Raw genomic sequence first — 15,384 nt, 5'->3', positions numbered from 1 at the left:
CGAGGACTGAATGGGCCTCCTGTTCCTGTGTAACAGGCTCGAGGGGCTGAATGGGCCTCCTGTTCCTGTGTAACAGGCTCGACGGACTGAATGGGCCTCCTCCTGTTCCTGTGTAACAGGCTCGAGGGGCTGAATGGGCCTCCTCCTGTTCCTGTGTAACAGGCTCGAGGGGCTGAATGGGCCTCCTCCTGTTCCTGTGTAACAGGCTCGAGGGGCTGAATGTGCCTCCTCCTGTTCCTGTGTAACAGGCTCGAGGGGCTGAATGGGCCTCCTCCTGTTCCTGTCTAACAGGCTCGAGGGGCTGAATGGGCCTCCTCCTGCTCCTGTATAACAGGCTCGAGGGGCTGAATGGGCCTCCTCCTGTTCCTGTGTAACAGGCTCGAGGGGCTGAATGGGCCTCCTGTTCCTGTGTAACAGACGCGAGGGGCTGAATGTGCCTCCTCCTGTTCCTGTGTAACAGGCTCGAGGGGCTGAATGAGCCTCCTCTTGTTCCTGTGTAACAGGCTCGAGGGGCTGAATGGGCCTCCTGTTCCTGTGTAACAGACTCGAGGGGCTGAATGGGCCTCCTGTTCCTGTGTAACAGGCTCGAGGGGCTGAATGGGCCTCCTCCTGTTCTTGTGTAACAGGCTCGATGGACTGAATGGGCCTCCTTCTGTTCCTGTGTAACAGGCTCGAGGGGCTGAATGGGCCTCCTCCTGTTCCTGTGTAACAGGCTCGAGGGGCTGAATGGGCCTCCTCTTGTTCCTGTGTAACAGGCTCGTGGGGCTGAATGGGCCTCCTCCTGCTCCTGTGTAACAGGCTCGAGGGGCTGAATGTGCCTCCTCCTGTTCCTGTGTAACAGGCTCGAGGGGCTGAATGGGCCTCCTCCTGTTCCTGTGTAACAGGCTCGAGGGGCTGAATGGGCCTCCTCCTGTTCCTGTGTAACAGGCTCGAGGGGCTGAATGGGCCTCCTCCTGTTCCTGTGTAACAGGCTCGAGGGGCTGAATGGGCCTCCTCCTTTTCCTGTCTAACAGGCTCGAGGGGCTGAATGGGCCTCCTCCTGTTCCTGTGTAACAGGCTCGAGGGGCTGAATGGGCCTCCTCCTGCTCCTGTGTAACAGGCTCGAGGGGCTGAATGGGCCTCCTCCTGCTCCTGTGTAACAGGCTCGAGGGGCTGAATGGGCCTCCTCCTGTTCCTGTGTAACAGGCTCGAGGGGCTGAATGGGCCTCCTCCTGTTCCTGTGTAACAGGCTCGAGGGGCTGAATGGGCCTCCTGTTCCTGTGTAACAGGCTCGAGGGGCTGAATGGGCCTCCTGTTCCTGTGTAACAGGCTCGAGGGGCTGAATGGGCCTCCTGTTCCTGTGTAACAGGCTCGAGGGGCTGAATGGGCCTCCTCCTGTTCCTGTGTAACAGGCTCGAGGGGCTGAATGGGCCTCCCACTGTTCCTGTGTAACAGGCTCGAGGGGCTGAATGGGCCTCCTCCTGTTCCTGTGTAACAGGCTCGAGGGGCTGAATGGGCCTCCTCCTGTTCCTGTGTAACAGGCTCGAGGGGCTGAATGGGCCTCCTCCTGTTCCTGTGTAACTGGCTCGAGGGGCTGAATGGGCCTCCTCCTGTTCCTGTGTAACAGACTCGAGAGGCTGAATGGGCTACCTCCTGTTCCTGTGTAACTGGCTCGAGGGGCTGAATGGGCCTCCTCCTGTTCCTGTGTAACAGGCTCGAGGGGCTGAATGAGCCTCCTGTTCCTGTGTAACAGGCTCGAGGACTGAATGGGCCTCCTGTTCCTGTGTAACAGGCTCGAGGGGCTGAATGGGCCTCCTGTTCCTGTGTAACAGGCTCGACGGACTGAATGGGCCTCCTCCTGTTCCTGTGTAACAGGCTCGAGGGGCTGAATGGGCCTCCTCCTGTTCCTGTGTAACAGGCTCGAGGGGCTGAATGGGCCTCCTCCTGTTCCTGTGTAACAGGCTCGAGGGGCTGAATGGGCCTCCTCCTGTTCCTGTGTAACAGGCTCGAGGGGCTGAATGGGCCTCCTCCTGTTCCTGTGTAACAGGCTCGAGGGGCTGAATGGGCCTCCTCCTGTTCCTGTGTAACAGGCTCGAGGGGCTGAATGGGCCTCCTCCTGTTCCTGTGTAACAGGCTCGAGGGGCTGAATGGGCCTCCTCCTGTTCCTGTGTAGCAGGCTCGAGGGGCTGAATGGCCTCCTCCTGTTCCTGTGTAACAGGCTCGAGGGGCTGAATGTGCCTCCTCCTGTTCCTGTGTAACAGGCTCGAGGGGCTGAATGGGCCTCCTCCTGTTCCTGTGTAACAGGCTCGAGGGACTGAATGGGCCTCCTCCTGTTCCTGTGTAACAGGCTCGAGGGGCTGAATGGGCCTCCTCCTGTTCCTGTGTAACAGGCTCGAGGGGCTGAATGGGCCTCCTGTTCCTGTGTAACAGACGCGAGGGGCTGAATGTGCCTCCTCCTGTTCCTGTGTAACAGGCTCGAGGGGCTGAATGAGCCTCCTCTTGTTCCTGTGTAACAGGCTCGAGGGGCTGAATGGGCCCCCTGTTCCTGTGTAACAGACTCGAGGGGCTGAATGGGCCTCCTGTTCCTGTGTAACAGGCTCGAGGGGCTGAATGGGCCTCCTCCTGTTCCTGTGTAACAGGCTCGATGGACTGAATGGGCCTCCTTCTGTTCCTGTGTAACAGGCTCGAGGGGCTGAATGGGCCTCCTCCTGTTCCTGTGTAACAGGCTCGAGGGGCTGAATGGGCCTCCTCTTGTTCCTGTGTAACAGGCTCGTGGGGCTGAATGGGCCTCCTCCTGCTCCTGTGTAACAGGCTCGAGGGGCTGAATGTGCCTCCTCCTGTTCCTGTGTAACAGGCTCGAGGGGCTGAATGGGCCTCCTCCTGTTCCTGTGTAACAGGCTCGAGGGGCTGAATGGGCCTCCTCCTGTTCCTGTGTAACAGGCTCGAGGGGCTGAATGGGCCTCCTCCTGTTCCTGTGTAACAGGCTCGAGGGGCTGAATGGGCCTCCTCCTTTTCCTGTCTAACAGGCTCGAGGGGCTGAATGGGCCTCCTCCTGTTCCTGTGTAACAGGCTCGAGGGGCTGAATGGGCCTCCTCCTGCTCCTGTGTAACAGGCTCGAGGGGCTGAATGGGCCTCCTCCTGCTCCTGTGTAACAGGCTCGAGGGGCTGAATGGGCCTCCTCCTGTTCCTGTGTAACAGGCTCGAGGGGCTGAATGGGCCTCCTCCTGTTCCTGTGTAACAGGCTCGAGGGGCTGAATGGGCCTCCTGTTCCTGTGTAACAGGCTCGAGGGGCTGAATGGGCCTCCTGTTCCTGTGTAACAGGCTCGAGGGGCTGAATGGGCCTCCTGTTCCTGTGTAACAGGCTCGAGGGGCTGAATGGGCCTCCTCCTGTTCCTGTGTAACAGGCTCGAGGGGCTGAATGGGCCTCCCACTGTTCCTGTGTAACAGGCTCGAGGGGCTGAATGGGCCTCCTCCTGTTCCTGTGTAACAGGCTCGAGGGGCTGAATGGGCCTCCTCCTGTTCCTGTGTAACAGGCTCGAGGGGCTGAATGGGCCTCCTCCTGTTCCTGTGTAACTGGCTCGAGGGGCTGAATGGGCCTCCTCCTGTTCCTGTGTAACAGACTCGAGAGGCTGAATGGGCTACCTCCTGTTCCTGTGTAACTGGCTCGAGGGGCTGAATGGGCCTCCTCCTGTTCCTGTGTAACAGGCTCGAGGGGCTGAATGAGCCTCCTGTTCCTGTGTAACAGGCTCGAGGACTGAATGGGCCTCCTGTTCCTGTGTAACAGGCTCGAGGGGCTGAATGGGCCTCCTGTTCCTGTGTAACAGGCTCGACGGACTGAATGGGCCTCCTCCTGTTCCTGTGTAACAGGCTCGAGGGGCTGAATGGGCCTCCTCCTGTTCCTGTGTAACAGGCTCGAGGGGCTGAATGGGCCTCCTCCTGTTCCTGTGTAACAGGCTCGAGGGGCTGAATGTGCCTCCTCCTGTTCCTGTGTAACAGGCTCGAGGGGCTGAATGGGCCTCCTCCTGTTCCTGTCTAACAGGCTCGAGGGGCTGAATGGGCCTCCTCCTGCTCCTGTATAACAGGCTCGAGGGGCTGAATGGGCCTCCTCCTGTTCCTGTGTAACAGGCTCGAGGGGCTGAATGGGCCTCCTGTTCCTGTGTAACAGACGCGAGGGGCTGAATGTGCCTCCTCCTGTTCCTGTGTAACAGGCTCGAGGGGCTGAATGAGCCTCCTCTTGTTCCTGTGTAACAGGCTCGAGGGGCTGAATGGGCCTCCTGTTCCTGTGTAACAGACTCGAGGGGCTGAATGGGCCTCCTGTTCCTGTGTAACAGGCTCGAGGGGCTGAATGGGCCTCCTCCTGTTCTTGTGTAACAGGCTCGATGGACTGAATGGGCCTCCTTCTGTTCCTGTGTAACAGGCTCGAGGGGCTGAATGGGCCTCCTCCTGTTCCTGTGTAACAGGCTCGAGGGGCTGAATGGGCCTCCTCTTGTTCCTGTGTAACAGGCTCGTGGGGCTGAATGGGCCTCCTCCTGCTCCTGTGTAACAGGCTCGAGGGGCTGAATGTGCCTCCTCCTGTTCCTGTGTAACAGGCTCGAGGGGCTGAATGGGCCTCCTCCTGTTCCTGTGTAACAGGCTCGAGGGGCTGAATGGGCCTCCTCCTGTTCCTGTGTAACAGGCTCGAGGGGCTGAATGGGCCTCCTCCTGTTCCTGTGTAACAGGCTCGAGGGGCTGAATGGGCCTCCTCCTTTTCCTGTCTAACAGGCTCGAGGGGCTGAATGGGCCTCCTCCTGTTCCTGTGTAACAGGCTCGAGGGGCTGAATGGGCCTCCTCCTGCTCCTGTGTAACAGGCTCGAGGGGCTGAATGGGCCTCCTCCTGCTCCTGTGTAACAGGCTCGAGGGGCTGAATGGGCCTCCTCCTGTTCCTGTGTAACAGGCTCGAGGGGCTGAATGGGCCTCCTCCTGTTCCTGTGTAACAGGCTCGAGGGGCTGAATGGGCCTCCTGTTCCTGTGTAACAGGCTCGAGGGGCTGAATGGGCCTCCTGTTCCTGTGTAACAGGCTCGAGGGGCTGAATGGGCCTCCTGTTCCTGTGTAACAGGCTCGAGGGGCTGAATGGGCCTCCTCCTGTTCCTGTGTAACAGGCTCGAGGGGCTGAATGGGCCTCCCACTGTTCCTGTGTAACAGGCTCGAGGGGCTGAATGGGCCTCCTCCTGTTCCTGTGTAACAGGCTCGAGGGGCTGAATGGGCCTCCTCCTGTTCCTGTGTAACAGGCTCGAGGGGCTGAATGGGCCTCCTCCTGTTCCTGTGTAACTGGCTCGAGGGGCTGAATGGGCCTCCTCCTGTTCCTGTGTAACAGACTCGAGAGGCTGAATGGGCTACCTCCTGTTCCTGTGTAACTGGCTCGAGGGGCTGAATGGGCCTCCTCCTGTTCCTGTGTAACAGGCTCGAGGGGCTGAATGAGCCTCCTGTTCCTGTGTAACAGGCTCGAGGACTGAATGGGCCTCCTGTTCCTGTGTAACAGGCTCGAGGGGCTGAATGGGCCTCCTGTTCCTGTGTAACAGGCTCGACGGACTGAATGGGCCTCCTCCTGTTCCTGTGTAACAGGCTCGAGGGGCTGAATGGGCCTCCTCCTGTTCCTGTGTAACAGGCTCGAGGGGCTGAATGGGCCTCCTCCTGTTCCTGTGTAACAGGCTCGAGGGGCTGAATGGGCCTCCTCCTGTTCCTGTGTAACAGGCTCGAGGGGCTGAATGGGCCTCCTCCTGTTCCTGTGTAACAGGCTCGAGGGGCTGAATGGGCCTCCTCCTGTTCCTGTGTAACAGGCTCGAGGGGCTGAATGGGCCTCCTCCTGTTCCTGTGTAACAGGCTCGAGGGGCTGAATGGGCCTCCTCCTGTTCCTGTGTAGCAGGCTCGAGGGGCTGAATGGCCTCCTCCTGTTCCTGTGTAACAGGCTCGAGGGGCTGAATGTGCCTCCTCCTGTTCCTGTGTAACAGGCTCGAGGGGCTGAATGGGCCTCCTCCTGTTCCTGTGTAACAGGCTCGAGGGACTGAATGGGCCTCCTCCTGTTCCTGTGTAACAGGCTCGAGGGGCTGAATGGGCCTCCTCCTGTTCCTGTGTAACAGGCTCGAGGGGCTGAATGGGCCTGCTGTTCCTGATTCTGACGTTTCTTCTGTTGTTCGGCAGGCGGAGGAGATCAAGTCCCGAGTCGGGGCCCTGGAGGAGGCGATGGAGAGTCTGAGGCGTAATCTTGCTCAGGCCCTCCTCCGGGCTGAGGGACTGGAGGAGGCCAAGACCAAGGCCGAGAGGGATGCCGAGGAGTCACAGCGGGTGTGGAGCGAGGGCCGGGAGGAGAAGGAGATTGCGAAGCGGGCGACCGAGGAAATGCGCTCAGCACTGCGGCAACTGGAGGGCGAGAAGATCAGGTGACCACCCCTTGACCCTTGACCCTTCCCCTCCTGCAGTTGGCCACATTACTTGCCCTCTGACTTCTGGACACAGGAACAGGAGGAGGCCCATTCAGTCCCTCGAGCCTGTTACACAGGAACAGGAGGAGGCCCATTCAGCCCCTCGAGCCTATTACACAGGAACAGGAGGAGGCCCATTCAGTCCCTCGAGCCTGTTACACAGGAACAGGAGGAGGCCCATTCAGTCCCTCGAGCCTGTTACACAGGAACAGGAGGAGGCCCATTCAGCCCCTCGAGCCTGTTACACAGGAACAGGAGGAGGCCCATTCAGCCCCTCGAGCCTGTTACACAGGATCAGGAGGAGGCCCATTCAGCCCCTCGAGCCTGTTACACAGGAACAGGAGGAGGCCCATTCAGCCCCTCGAGCCTGTTACACAGGGACAGGAGGCCCATTCAGCCCCTCTAGCCTGTTACACAGGAACAGGAGGAGGCCCATTCAGCCCCTCGAGCCTGTTACACAGGAACAGGAGGAGGCCCATTCAGCCCCTCGAGCCTGTTACACAGGATCAGGAGGAGGCCCATTCAGCCCCTCGAGCCTGTTACACAGGAACAGGAGGAGGTTCATTCAGCCCCTCGAGCCTGTTACACAGGATCAGGAGGAGGCCCATTCAGCCCCTCGAGCCTGTTACACAGGAACAGGAAGAGGCCTATTCAGCCCCTCGAGCCTGTTACACAGGAACAGGAGGAGGCCCATTCAGCCCCTCGAGCCTGTTACACAGGAACAGGAGGAGGCCCATTCAGCCCCTCGAGCCTGTTACACAGGATCAGGAGGAGGCCCATTCAGCCCCTCGAGCCTGTTACACAGGAACAGGAGGAGGCCCATTCAGCCCCTCGAGCCTGTTACACAGGAACAGGAGGAGGCCCATTCAGCCCCTCGAGCCTATTACACAGGAACAGGAAGAGGCCCATTCAGCCCCTCGAGTCTGTTACACAGGAACAGGAGGAGGCCCATTCAGCCCCTCGAGCCTGTTACACAGGAACAGGAAGAGGCCCATTCAGCCCCTCGAGTCTGTTACACAGGAACAGGAGGAGGCCCATTCAGCCCCTCGAGCCTGTTACACAGGAACAGGAGGAGGCCCATTCAGCCCCTCGAGCCTGTTACACAGGATCAGGAGGAGGCCCATTCAGCCCCTCGAGCCTGTTACACAGGAACAGGAGGAGGCCCATTCAGCCCCTCGAGCCTGTTACACAGGAACAAGAGGAGGCCCATTTAGCCCCTCGAGCCTGTTACACAGGAACAGGAGGAGGCCCATTCAGCCCCTCGAGCCTGTTACACAGGAACAGGAGGAGGCCCATTCAGCCCCTCGAGCCTGTTACACAGGAACAGGAGGAGGCCCATTCAGCCCCTCGAGCCTGTTACACAGGAACAGGAGGAGGCCCATTCAGCCCCTCGAGCCTGTTACACAGGATCAGGAGGAGGCCCATTCAGCCCCTCGAGCCTGTTACACAGGAACAGGAAGAGGCCCATTCAGCCCCTCGAGTCTGTTACACAGGAACAGGAGGAGGCCCATTCAGCCCCTCGAGCCTGTTACACAGGAACAGGAGGAGGCCCATTCAGCCCCTCGAGCCTGTTACACAGGAACAGGAGGAGGCCCATTCAGCCCCTCGAGTCTGTTACACAGGAACAGGAGGGGGCCCATTCAGCCCCTCGAGCCTGTTACACAGGAACAGGAGGAGGCCCATTCAGCCCCTCGAGCCTGTTACACAGGAACAGGAGGAGGCCCATTCAGCCCCTCGAGCCTGTTACACAGGAACAGGAGGAGGCCCATTCAGCCCCTCGAGTCTGTTACACAGGAACAGGAGGAGGCCCATTCAGCCCCTCGAGCCTGTTACACAGGAACAGGAGGAGGCCCATTCAGCCCCTCGAGCCTGTTACACAGGAACAGGAGGAGGCCCATTCAGCCCCTCGAGCCTGTTACACAGGAACAGGAGGAGGCCCATTCAGCCCCTGTAGCCTCCATCGCCTTCCTGACAAGGGGATTCCCGCGACTGATGGCGACGCCTCATGCGGTCAAATATCTGCCCCATACTCCTGTCGTTGGGGCTGACTCTCGGTGTGGGAGGGGGGGAGGGGGGGAGAGGAGGGGGGTTTTGAGTGATCTAGGCCACCATCTAATCTTTGGGTTTTCCCCCCTCAGCCTGAAGCTGGCCAACGAGGAGAAGGAATCGAAGATTGCCGTACTGGAGGGGACTCGAGCCACCAGCCAATCGGAGGCGGCCGAGCTACGCAGCAGTCTGCGCGAGGTCGAGAGGTCAAGGTTGGAAGGTCGACGGGAAATTCAGGAGCTCCACCGGCAGGTACAGAGAAACATAGAAAATAGGTGCAGGAGTGGGCCATTCGGCCCTTCGAGCCTGCACCACCATTCAATAAGATCATGGCTGATCATTCACCTCAGTACCCCTTTCCTGCTTTCTCTCCATACCCCTTGATCCCTTCAGCCGTAAGGACCATATCTAACTCCCTCTGGAATATATCCAATGAACTGGCCTCAACAACTCTCTGCGGCAGGGAATTCCACAGGTTCACCACTCTCTGGGTGAAGAAGTTTCTCCTCATCTCAGTCCTAAATGGCCTACCCCTTATCCTTAGACTGTGTCCCCTGGTTCTGGACTTCCCCAACATCGGGAATATTCTTCCTGCATCTAACCTGTCCAGTCCCGTCAGAATTTTATATGTTTCTATGAGATCCCCTCTCATTCTTCTAAACTCCAGTGAATACAGGCCCAGTCGATCCAGTCTCTCCTCATCTGTCAGTCCTGCCATCCCGGGAATCAGTCTGGTGAACCTTCGCTGCACTCCCTCAATAGCAAGAACGTCCTTCCTCAGATTAGGAGACCAAAACTGAACACAATATTCCAGGTGAGGCCTCACTAAGGCCCTGTACAACTGCAGTAAGACCTCCCTGCTCCTCTACTCAAATCCTCTCGCTATGAAGGCCAACATACCATTTGCCCTCTTCACCGCCTGCTGTACCTGCATGCCAACTTTCAGTGACTGATGTACCATGACACCCAGGTCTCGTTGCACCTCCCCTTTTCCTCATCTGTCACCATTCAGATAATATTCTGTCTTCCTGTTTTTACCACCAAAGTGGATAACCTCACATTTATCCACATTATACTGCATCTGCCACGTACTGTGACCTTTCACCCACCCCCACCCCGGGTCAACCAATGGGTAGAGTCCGTGATCAGTGGGAGTGTACTTGGGCTGTGGGAGGGGATTGAATGCATGACCAGAGTCCTGTATAGGGGAGAGTGTACACGGGCTGTGGGAGGGGATTGAATGCATGACTAGAGTCCTGTATAGGGGAGTGTACACGGGCTGTGGGAGGGGATTGAATACATGACTAGAGTCCTGTATAGGGGAGTGTACACGGGCTGTGGGAGGGGATTGAATGCATGACTAGAGTCCTGTATAGGGGGGAGTGTACACGGACTGTGGGAGGGGATTGAATGCATGACTAGAGTCCTGTATAGGGGAGTGTACACGGGCTGTGGGAGGGGATTGAATGCATGACTAGAGTCCTGTATAGGGGAGTGTACACGGGCTGTGGGAGGGGATTGAATGCATGTCTAGAGTCCTGTATAGGGGAGTGTACACGGGCTGTGGGAGGGGATTGAATGCATGACTAGAGTCCTGTATAGGGGAGTGTACACGGGCTGTGGGAGGGGATTGAATGCATGACTAGAGTCCTGTATAGGGGGGAGTGTACACGGGCTGTGGGAGGGGATTGAATGCATGACTAGAGTCCTGTATAGGGGAGTGTACACGGGCTGTGGGAGGGGATTGAATGCATGACTAGAGTCCTGTATAGGGGAGTATACACGGGCTGTGGGAGGGGATTGAATGCATGACTAGAGTCCTGTATAGGGGAGTGTACACGGGCTGTGGAGGGGATTGAATGCATGACTAGAGTCCTGTATAGGGGAGAGTGTACACGGGCTGTGGGAGGGGATTGAATGCATGACTAGAGTCCTGTATAGGAGAGTGTACACAGGCTGTGGGAGGGGATTGAATGCATGACTCGAGTCCTGTATAGGGGAGTGTACACGGGCTGTGGGAGGGGATTGAATGCATGACTAGAGTCTTGTCTAGGGGAGAGTGTACACGGGCTGTGGGAGGGGATTGAATGCATGACTCGAGTCCTGTATAGGGGAGTGTACACGGGCTGTGGGAGGGGATTGAATGCATGACTAGAGTCCTGTATAGGGGAGTGTACACGGGCTGTGGGAGGGGATTGAATGCATGACTAGAGTCCTGTATAGGGGAGTGTACACGGGCTGTGGGAGGGGATTGAATGCATGACTAGAGTCCTGTATAGGGGAGTGTACACGGGCTGTGGGAGGGGATTGACTGCATGACTCGAGTCCTGTATAGGGGAGTGTACACGGGCTGTGGGAGGGGATTGAATGCATGACTCGAGTCCTGTATAGGGGAGTGTACACGGGCTGTGGGAGGGGATTGAATGCATGACTAGAGTCCTGTATAGGGGAGTGTACACGGGCTGTGGGAGGGGATTGAATGCATGACTAGAGTCCTGTATAGGGAGAGTGTACACGGGCTGTGGGAGGGGATTGAATGCATGACTAGAGTCCTGTACAGGGGAGTGTACACGGGCTGTGGGAGGGGATAGAATGCATGACTAGAGTCCTGTATAGGGGAGTGTACACGGGCTGTGGGAGGGGATTGAATGCATGACTAGAGTCCTGTATAGGGGAGTGTACACGGGCTGTGGGAGGGGATTGAATGCATGACTAGAGTCCTGTATAGGGGAGAGTGTACACGGGCTGTGGGAGGGGATTGAATGCATTGCTCGAGTCCTGTATAGGGGAGTGTACACGGGCTGTGGGAGGGGATTGAATGCATGACTAGAGTCCTGTATAGGGGAGTGTACACGGGCTGTGGGAGGGGATTGAATGCATGACTAGAGTCCTGTATAGGGGAGTGTACACGGGCTGTGGGAGGCGATTGAATGCATGACTAGAGTCATGTATAGGGGAGTGTACACGGGCTGTGGGAGGGGATTGACTGCATGACTCGAGTCCTGTATAGGGGAGTGTACACGGGCTGTGGGAGGGGATTGAATGCATGACTCGAGTCCTGTATAGGGGAGTGTACACGGGCTGTGGGAGGGGATTGAATGCATGACTAGAGTCCTGTATAGGGGAGAGTGTACACGGGCTGTGGGAGGGGATTGAATGCATGACTAGAGTCCTGTACAGGGGAGTGTACACGGGCTGTGGGAGGGGATAGAATGCATGACTAGAGTCCTGTATAGGGAGAGTGTACACGGGCTGTGGGAGGGGATTGAATGCATGACTAGAGTCCTGTATAGGGGAGTGTACACGGGCTGTGGGAGGGGATTGAATGCATGACTAGAGTCCTGTATAGGGGAGTGTACACGGGCTGTGGGAGGGGATTGACTGCATGACTCGAGTCCTGTATAGGGGAGTGTACACGGGCTGTGGGAGGGGATTGAATGCATGACTCGAGTCCTGTATAGGGGAGTGTACACGGGCTGTGGGAGGGGATTGAATGCATGACTAGAGTCCTGTATAGGGGAGTGTACACGGGCTGTGGGAGGGGATTGAATGCATGACTAGAGTCCTGTATAGGGAGAGTGTACACGGGCTGTGGGAGGGGATTGAATGCATGACTAGAGTCCTGTACAGGGGAGTGTACACGGGCTGTGGGAGGGGATAGAATGCATGACTAGAGTCCTGTATAGGGGAGTGTACACGGGCTGTGGGAGGGGATTGAATGCATGACTAGAGTCCTGTATAGGGGAGTGTACACGGGCTGTGGGAGGGGATTGAATGCATGACTAGAGTCCTGTATAGGGGAGAGTGTACACGGGCTGTGGGAGGGGATTGAATGCATTGCTCGAGTCCTGTATAGGGGAGTGTACACGGGCTGTGGGAGGGGATTGAATGCATGACTAGAGTCCTGTATAGGGGAGTGTACACGGGCTGTGGGAGGGGATTGAATGCATGACTAGAGTCCTGTATAGGGGAGTGTACACGGGCTGTGGGAGGCGATTGAATGCATGACTAGAGTCATGTATAGGGGAGTGTACACGGGCTGTGGGAGGGGATTGACTGCATGACTCGAGTCCTGTATAGGGGAGTGTACACGGGCTGTGGGAGGGGATTGAATGCATGACTCGAGTCCTGTATAGGGGAGTGTACACGGGCTGTGGGAGGGGATTGAATGCATGACTAGAGTCCTGTATAGGGGAGAGTGTACACGGGCTGTGGGAGGGGATTGAATGCATGACTAGAGTCCTGTACAGGGGAGTGTACACGGGCTGTGGGAGGGGATAGAATGCATGACTAGAGTCCTGTATAGGGGAGTGTACACGGGCTGTGGGAGGGGATTGAATGCATGACGAGAGTCCTGTATAGGGGAGTGTACACGGTCTGTGGAGGGGATTGAATGCATGACTAAAGTCCTGTATAGGGGAGAGTGTACACGGGCTGTGGGAGGGGATTGAATGCATGACTAGAGTCCTGTATATGGGAGTGTACATGGGCTGTGGGAGGGGATTGAATGCATGACTAGAGTCCTGTATAGGGGAGTGTACACGGGCTGTGGGAGGGGATTGAATGCATGACTAGAGTCCTGTATAGGGGAGTGTACACGGGCTGTGGGAGGCGATTGAATGCATGACTAGAGTCCTGTATAGGGGAGAGTGTACACGGGCTCTGGGAGGGGATTGAATGCATGACTAGAGTCCTGTATAGGGGAGAGTGTACACGGGCTGTGGGAGGGGATTGAATGCATGACTAGAGTCCTGTATAGGGGAGTGTACACGGGCTGTGGGAGGGGATTGAATCCATGACTCGAGTCCTGTATATGGGAGTGTACACGGGCTGTGGGAGGGGATTGAATGCATGACTAGAGTCCTGTATAGGGAAGAGTGTACACGGGCTGTGGGAGGGGATTGAATGCATGACGAGAGTCCTGTATAGGGGAGTGTACACGGGCTGTGGGAGGGGATTGAATGCATGACTCGAGTCCTGTATATGGGAGTGTACATGGGCTGTGGGAGGGGATTGAATGCATGACTAGAGTCCTGTATAGGGGAGAGTGTACACGGGCTGTGGGAGGGGATTGAATGCATGACTAGAGTCCTGTACAGGGGAGTGTACACGGGCTGTGGGAGGGGATTGAATGCATGACTCGAGTCCTGTATATGGGAGTGTACACGGGCTGTGGGAGGGGATTGAATGCATGACTAGAGTCCTGTATAGGGGAGTGTACACGGGCTGTGGGAGGGGATTGACTGCATGACTCGAGTCCTGTATAGGGGAGTGTACACGGGCTGTGGGAGGGGATTGAATGCATGACTCGAGTCCTGTATAGGGGAGTGTACACGGGCTGTGGGAGGGGATTGAATGCATGACTAGAGTCCTGTATAGGGGAGTGTACACGGGCTGTGGGAGGGGATTGAATGCATGACTAGAGTCCTGTATAGGGGAGAGTGTACACGGGCTGTGGGAGGGGATTGAATGCATTGCTCGAGTCCTGTATAGGGGAGTGTACACGGGCTGTGGGAGGGGATTGAATGCATGACTAGAGTCCTGTATAGGGGAGTGTACACGGGCTGTGGGAGGGGATTGAATGCATGACTAGAGTCCTGTATAGGGGAGTGTACACGGGCTGTGGGAGGCGATTGAATGCATGACTAGAGTCATGTATAGGGGAGTGTACACGGGCTGTGGGAGGGGATTGACTGCATGACTCGAGTCCTGTATAGGGGAGTGTACACGGGCTGTGGGAGGGGATTGAATGCATGACTCGAGTCCTGTATAGGGGAGTGTACACGGGCTGTGGGAGGGGATTGAATGCATGACTAGAGTCCTGTATAGGGGAGAGTGTACACGGGCTGTGGGAGGGGATTGAATGCATGACTAGAGTCCTGTACAGGGGAGTGTACACGGGCTGTGGGAGGGGATAGAATGCATGACTAGAGTCCTGTATAGGGAGAGTGTACACGGGCTGTGGGAGGGGATTGAATGCATGACTAGAGTCCTGTATAGGGGAGTGTACATGGGCTGTGGGAGGGGATTGAATGCATGACTAGAGTCCTGTATAGGGGAGTGTACACGGGCTGTGGGAGGGGATTGACTGCATGACTCGAGTCCTGTATAGGGGAGTGTACACGGGCTGTGGGAGGGGATTGAATGCATGACTCGAGTCCTGTATAGGGGAGTGTACACGGGCTGTGGGAGGGGATTGAATGCATGACTAGAGTCCTGTATAGGGGAGTGTACACGGGCTGTGGGAGGGGATTGAATGCATGACTAGAGTCCTGTATAGGGAGAGTGTACACGGGCTGTGGGAGGGGATTGAATGCATGACTAGAGTCCTGTACAGGGGAGTGTACACGGGCTGTGGGAGGGGATAGAATGCATGACTAGAGTCCTGTATAGGGGAGTGTACACGGGCTGTGGGAGGGGATTGAATGCATGACTAGAGTCCTGTATAGGGGAGTGTACACGGGCTGTGGGAGGGGATTGAATGCATGACTAGAGTCCTGTATAGGGGAGAGTGTACACGGGCTGTGGGAGGGGATTGAATGCATTGCTCGAGTCCTGTATAGGGGAGTGTACACGGGCTGTGGGAGGGGATTGAATGCATGACTAGAGTCCTGTATAGGGGAGTGTACACGGGCTGTGGGAGGGGATTGAATGCATGACTAGAGTCCTGTATAGGGGAGTGTACACGGGCTGTGGGAGGCGATTGAATGCATGACTAGAGTCATGTATAGGGGAGTGTACACGGGCTGTGGGAGGGGATTGACTGCATGACTCGAGTCCTGTATAGGGGAGTGTACACGGGCTGTGGGAGGGGATTGAATGCATGACTCGAGTCCTGTATAGGGGAGTGTACACGGGCTGTGGGAGGGGATTGAATGCATGACTAGAGTCCTGTATAGG

The 15,384-nt window shown here is 56.9% G+C and overlaps 1 protein-coding gene across 2 annotated transcripts in view; it reads left to right on the top strand.

Annotated features, from left to right (window-relative positions):
* Positions 1-15,384, top strand: part of LOC139251256 (rootletin-like) — a 125,351-nt gene that overhangs the window by 28,993 nt on the left and 80,974 nt on the right. For both annotated transcript variants that reach the window (XM_070873226.1, XM_070873227.1), the window contains exons 4-5: positions 6,158-6,396; positions 8,577-8,736. In XM_070873226.1, the coding sequence (XP_070729327.1) occupies positions 6,158-6,396; positions 8,577-8,736 (399 nt within the window). The remainder of the gene's footprint in view (positions 1-6,157; positions 6,397-8,576; positions 8,737-15,384) is intronic.

Source organism: Pristiophorus japonicus, unplaced genomic scaffold, assembly GCF_044704955.1.
Source record: "Pristiophorus japonicus isolate sPriJap1 unplaced genomic scaffold, sPriJap1.hap1 HAP1_SCAFFOLD_427, whole genome shotgun sequence".
NCBI lineage: Eukaryota > Metazoa > Chordata > Chondrichthyes > Pristiophoridae > Pristiophorus > Pristiophorus japonicus.
Note: the sequence above shows the minus strand (reverse complement) of the source record. Positions and strands in the feature narration are given on the sequence as shown.